This window comes from Austrofundulus limnaeus, unplaced genomic scaffold (genome assembly GCF_001266775.1).
Source record: "Austrofundulus limnaeus strain Quisiro unplaced genomic scaffold, Austrofundulus_limnaeus-1.0 Scaffold104, whole genome shotgun sequence".
In the NCBI taxonomy this organism is placed as follows: domain Eukaryota; kingdom Metazoa; phylum Chordata; class Actinopteri; order Cyprinodontiformes; family Rivulidae; genus Austrofundulus; species Austrofundulus limnaeus.
In genome coordinates, this window is record NW_013952506.1 from 389,249 (window position 1) to 395,859 (window position 6,611).

General features: G+C 38.1%; 1 protein-coding gene across 1 annotated transcript in view; it reads right to left on the reverse strand.

Annotated features, from left to right (window-relative positions):
• pkp3a (plakophilin 3a) overlaps positions 1-6,611 on the reverse strand; it is a 21,109-nt gene that overhangs the window by 1,270 nt on the left and 13,228 nt on the right. The window contains exons 6-12 of the mRNA XM_014013606.1: positions 4,623-4,824; positions 2,929-3,046; positions 2,689-2,847; positions 2,417-2,596; positions 2,177-2,330; positions 1,822-2,017; positions 1,594-1,681 (exon numbers count right to left, since the gene is read on the reverse strand). Of these exons, the coding sequence (XP_013869060.1) occupies positions 1,594-1,681; positions 1,822-2,017; positions 2,177-2,330; positions 2,417-2,596; positions 2,689-2,847; positions 2,929-3,046; positions 4,623-4,824 (1,097 nt within the window). The remainder of the gene's footprint in view (positions 1-1,593; positions 1,682-1,821; positions 2,018-2,176; positions 2,331-2,416; positions 2,597-2,688; positions 2,848-2,928; positions 3,047-4,622; positions 4,825-6,611) is intronic.

The following is a 6,611-nucleotide window of genomic DNA, read 5'->3' on the forward strand; positions in this document are numbered from 1 at the left end:
GTGTGTGTGTGTGTGTGTGTGTGTGTGTGTGTGTGTGTGAGCCAAGAGATGCATGGTTTTTGTACACATGCCATCCAACTGACAAGGAAATAACAAAAAAAAAGAGTGTCATCCCTCTTTCTCTCATTTAAAACAAGGGTGGGGCACTGTGACAAGAAAGGTTTGACTTTTTGTGAAGTCTATCGGGCAAAATTAAGCTTTTTTGTTCCCACACCTGTTGGAGGACTGAAGACTGTGTCTTGAAGTATACTCAGAACTTGGGTTCTTTAAATCTGTTTAAACATGTTGCATAATAAACTCCAACATAAAAGCAATTTGTTTGAGATTTTAAGAGATTGTTGCAATCTTTTGAAGTATAAAGGTTACAAACATTAATATTTTATCTGCTGCAGATAGCTCTTTGAATGAACTTTGTTTGAACAATTTAATTTTTGCCCTATTACCTGCTGATGCCATGTCAAAACCAGACCAAACAGTGATTTGTGATTTTCTATAAAACTTTAAACCTTTGGTTTTGTTTTACACAGTTACGTAGTTATGATATGTTAAGATACTCCTAATGCTACAGCTAGCTGCTGCTAATATTTGCACTTGAACAAACACGAAATTCTACGTAAGTTTGTATGATTGGAGTTGCTGCAGGAGCAGTCCACTTTGGTCTTCTTGGCCCTGTTCCGACTAGATTAACCCATCAAATATATTCCAAACTGACGCCATTCAGAGAACTATTTACAACAGCTGAGCAATTAATTGTTTGGAACGTTTCCACAGAACCTGCTTTTAAAAACATCTGAAATACTGGTTTAGGACGGTGGCTGTTCCAGTCAAAGTTCTCTCACTAAGAAGTTAAGCAAAATGTGTAACTCAGGCCTAAAATCTTAAGATTGCTTTTGCAGAAAGTTAAATCTTCACGTTTCATATAAAAAGTGAACAAACAGTGGTGTCAGCGATTGTCAAAACTGGCAAGCCACACTTTAAAAGAAAAACATTCATCATGTGTTTAAAGGACTGAGACAGTTAAACTACGCAGGACATGTCCGAACGTTTCAGTGCGTTATAATTTAACAGGACCATTTTGTTTTGGACAGGTAGAAAATTAAATGATTCACCAATCCATACTTATTTACTGAGTTATTTTTAGCCACATACTGAATAGAGTTAACTGGTATCTGTGTACAAACATTTTGTTTTTCCCACCAAAACCACAAGATTGAATAATCAAACCCATATTTTACATTTTAAAAAAGTAATGTAAGAAGGTTGTTAAATGTTTGATTAAAAACAGTTCATGTCAGAAGACAAATCCTGAGCAGTCACTTTCTGGGAACATCTTCATTTAAAGTCTCTCCATGAGAAATATCACAGGTTAGTTGCACATACAAACAAAAACAAGCTGCTGGATAACATTTGCAATCTGTACCTTTACAAATGTTTTTACTTCAAACATCTAAAGGTATTTTATAAGCACTTTGTCTCAAACACTTAGTCACTAGCCTTCAGATATTTCAAATCCATTTTTTCAGCATATTTGATTCACTATTTGCTGTAAATTATGATGTATTAAAAGTTCTCATGATTCGTGCAGCAGCTTACCTTCGCATAGTCTTTGCGTTGTTTCTTGTAATTGTACATGTTGACGAGGACCGTGCCTGCCGCTTTTGCTTGTTTAATCTTGTTGACGCTGGAAATCATTTTAATCAAAGGTTAAAAACACTTATTCAACATGGACAAAACAGATGCAAAAATGTGTGCAAACATTCGATGCAAGTAGAGTGCATTTAAGTCGGGGTGCAGTGTTTGATGCATCGCTACGTTACAGACCTAGTGTCGTGTTTTGTCTTGATGCCCATCAGTTTATTGATGCCGTTGTAGAAGCAGATATCCCTGGCAGCCACCTCGCTGTGCATGACTAAGTTGTTGAGGATGCCGCAGAGGTTGGTCACCACTTCATCTTGGGGAGTCTTCTGATTGCCGTCTTCTGGCAGCTTTTCTATCACTGAGGGCACCACCTTTGTAGCTAAATAAACAATAAATAGATAAATTTAGCAAGCTACAAACTGGCCAATCATACAAATAATCCCAGGGGAAAAACATTTATGAAAAACTTCATTTAAGATAAAATAATAAATCAAGACAGGTTTTGTTAAGTTTATAATTAAAATTCAATAAGACTGACCGAGATGATCTTTGTTTTCTGAATGTCGGGACAGATTCCTCAGCAATCCTGTGAGGGAACGCAGCTCTGAATCCCTCTCTGTGCGCATGAGATCAATCAGGGTTGACTCAATCTTCTCTTGCTCCAAAGCCCAGTTGGCAAGCCTGGAAGCGGACTGCAGAGACAGAGTTCAAACATGAAATAAACAGACGTTCATTCAATAAAAATTTCCAACAAACTTCTGATTTGTGCGCTGCTCACACTCGTATCTCCAGCTGTGATGTTCTGCAGAGCGCCAGTGGCTGACTCCCGTGTGGTACCATTGATCTCGCATGATTTTAGGATGTTATGGTAGACGGATACAATAGAAGGGTGATAGAGCAATTGTAATCCCTTTACCTCCTTTGCAAGTTCAGCAAATGTGGGCATAAACTTCTTTTTCTGTTATTCAAAACGACGATACAAGAAATCAGTGTTGAAAAAATCAAGTTTTGTCATCAAAAGCACGAGCTCTCACTGATGTGTGCACGTACACTTTTGGCCTTTTTGCTCCGAGGTGAGAAGCAGCCGACAGATGAGCTGTTCTCGTTCTCATCCTGGTCTCGCTTTAGTTGAGAAGCAACCGATGGAGGTAATTCAGCGTAGAGCTGGTATGAGAGGTTCCTCAAGATGCACATAGCGTTCTCCACCCCCTTAGACACAAACAGAGACTGATGAACACAAACAGAGCAGAGACTTGGTTTGAACAAAAAAAAGACGGCTTCCACTCTTACCTTTTCCTCTGCCTTACACTTGTCTATGGAGGCTTTGATATAGTTAACCAAAGAATCCACCAGTCCTTTTGTTTCTCGCATCTGCTGACGGGTCTTCTCATCAGCAGAGCTTACATTCCTGAACACACAAAAAGAAAGAGAAAGAGGTTGGAGCTTCAGGGCAATGAGGCAGTAGCACAAACAAACCTGCCAGCAATCTGGGCAGAATTAATCTCTATTTTTATCAATCTGAATACATCCAAACAGTTATCTATAAAACGTGAAATTATAATTGCCCGTAACCTCTCCAAAGAACCCCTCTTCAAAAGATCTAATCTGTCCATTTAAAGCTATCAGAGGAAGAGGAAGCATAGGTTTACAGGAGGAAGAAATTTCATAAATGCAAATAATGTGATGGGAGAGAAACAAAGTGGCACAGCTAAACTGAAAATAAAAAAAAGAAAAATAAAAACCAAGAAACATGTTGCAGAAAAACCTAATAAGGTACATTTTGAGCTTTGGGTGATCAAAACATGATCTGATACCTTTACAAATTTATTTCACCCTCCAAGCTTCTTCACACTTATCCACATAAGACCATCAGAAGTGTTTTAAAAGGTAAAATGTTCCAGATGCTTGCATTGACTGTGTATAATTATCACCTGCAGTCATGAGAGGCAGTTAATGAAACTGCTTGTGTGTGAGAGGGTTTGCCTCATTTGTTACTATTTTAGGACTAGGATTTGACACTCAAAGTGAGCTAAGCAGTGAAAAAGTGTTAGAAATGGATGGAAATAGAACTTATCTCCCTTTCACATTTAATCAATAATATTTTTTATATGTGACCAATCACAAACAGGATTATCAAATTTGGTCAAAATGAGCTAGCCACAAATTCTTGGCTGTTTTACCTGGATCACCTTGATATTATGAGCGGTTCCAGAGATAATGACTTAATGTATTATCATGATTAACAAGACTAATTAATATTTGGTCTGAATTGTATTTTAGGTTATTTTAATGAGGAATTTCTGATGTCATTTTAAAGAGGAAATGTCAAATAGTATTCATAGTAAAAGTATTTGGCTTTGCTAACTCACAGGGAAATGTAAATTTGAAGGCGTTTTTGCTTAGAATATTTTTTTAAATTTCTTTTTGTTGCTACTGCTCAAAAAATGCTTAAAAAATCTTAGATTATATTTTAAACAGTTCATTTAAATAATGCATTGATAAGGCATTTATTCATTATATTTTGACAAAATGCAACACGATTATATCTGCCCATACCACTTTGAGACTTTGATGTGATGGTTCATATTAAATACAAAATTTTTCCTCCCCACTTTGAAATATGGAGGAGCAGCTGCTCCATTCAGCAGGCGGCCTATGATCAGTAACACACCAATTGAACCATGTTAAATTCAGGTTTTTACATCTGCAGCTATGGGTCACAATTTAACCACATCTTTAAAACCTCAATAAAATTACATATTTCTATAACTTCCAGCCAAGAAGCCTATTGTATATTGTATATTCCATTTTTAGGTAGGGGGGAAAAAATCTTTTCTCCACAACACCTACATCCTGTTTACAAAAACAATAATAATCATCACAAATATATGAGCTAATATTGCTTTTGTTAATTTACTATGTGTTTCACACTTCAGTAAATAAAGTGAAGTCTGATCAGATGTAAGACTTTGTGTGATATGCACCTGAGGCATCCTGTGGTGTTGCAGAATATCTCTGCCTGAGAGGGGCTCTCCATGACCCTGTCAGAACCTTCCAAATATCTTGCAGCATCTTCCAACTCTCTTTCTGCCGCAGGGGCAATAATCTTCTCAGTAAGTCTTGGTACAATCTGCTTGGCCAGCTCTGCTTTCAGGTTCTCCTTGGATGACAGATTCCACAGGATACCTACACAAAAACATAAGTATAATGAAAACCTTTGTGTGCCCAGTGCCTTTTTAGTTTGAAGTTACAGTAAGCAGCTGATTAACTTTACCCAACTAATAGCTTATTTTAATCTTCCCTGTTGTCTCACTCAAAAGGAACAGTTCAGATTATTTAGAGAAAGCTGTTCTGTGGAGTTACAAATAACCAATTGTTGATCTATTTAGACTCTCTCTCAGGGAAAGCTGTAGTTAACTATTAAAACCAACAACTAAGTGACATTGTCTGGTTACACTTAATTTGCAACATTTGCAACAAGAATCAGAATCAGCTTTATTGACATTCAAACATAACATCAGGGATGCAGTGTAGAACGAAATTGCAGTTAAGACCCATTCAAGAGAAAGACACACATAACAGACATGGGGGTTACTGCATCTCTAAAAATGGCGGAAAAAAAATACCAAATGTTCCAAATTTCGTGGCTTCCTCGCCTCTCACAGTCTGACGCTTCACCCAGATGTAATCCTACATGCCAGAGGCATGCTGCTGAGCTGCGATTCTGATCAGAATCACATCCAGTTTGCGAATTATCTCCCCCAACATTTGAGTCTGTGCATTACCAGTATGGGAGATTCCATCCATTTTATCTGACAGCTTCTCATAGGCCCGGACTGCTGTCAGGATTGCTTTCAATTTCCGATAAATCAGAAATCCGCCTCCGCTGATCAGCAGAAATCCAGTTATCATAAATCCATATATATAGAAATCTTCCACGTCTTCAATGGAAAGTGGCGCCAGACAGATCAGATTCCAGGCCCCCCAGGAACCACTGACCCGACCAGCAGCAACCATTCCACTAGGAGAGCTACATTCCCCTCGTTCCAATCTTAACGTGGAAAAAATAGTGTCAATTGTGTTCAGAGACCAGTTGACCAAATCCATAATTTTGTTTCGGATGATAGCCCCCGTAATAAAAGGATAAGGCACTGTCAAGGATGACACCCAGTGCCAACAAGATTTCGGTTTTGTCACTGTTACGTTTAAGTTATTGGAGAACCAGGACCTGATTTCCAAGTAGGAGGAAAAGATAAGTTGGGTTTGAGGGGAAGGTAGAATCGGGTGTCATCTGCATAGTTATGAAACCGAATGTTGTGTTAATGGTATATGTAGCCAAGGGGGAGGATGTATCAGGGAAAGTCAATTCCGGTCCTCGAGGTCCACAGCCCTACAAGTTTTACTTGTTTCTCTGCTCCGACACACCTGATTTGAATGAATGGATGATTTTCAGGCTTATGCAGAACTTGGAAGAGGTAATTCACTGACTGAATCAGGTGTGTTAGAGAAGGGAAAAAAGTAAAACATGCAGGGCTGCGGACCTCGAGGACCGGAATTGACTGTCCTGATGTAGATGATAAATAGGAGGGGTCCAAGAACAGAGCCTTGGGGTACGCCAGAGGAAAAGGAGGAAGGTTTGTATTAGAAAGCGTTGAGTTGAATGAAATGAGTATGACCAGAGAGATGAGATATAATAAATTTAGTGATGTATCAGAAAGTTCTATGGATTTTGCCCTTTATATAGCAGAGTCCAAAATATGTCCAAGTACATATTTTTAAGGTTTTAAGTTTCAAAATAACCTGACTCTTTTTACAGTTGTATTGATGCAGCCTGTCTCGGTGATAATAAAGTTTTTATTTATTTCCTCCTCTGCATGTACAGTGGTTTGCAAAAGTATTCATACCCCTTGAACTTTTCCATATTTTGTCACATTACAACCACAAACATAAATATATTTCACTGGAATTTAATG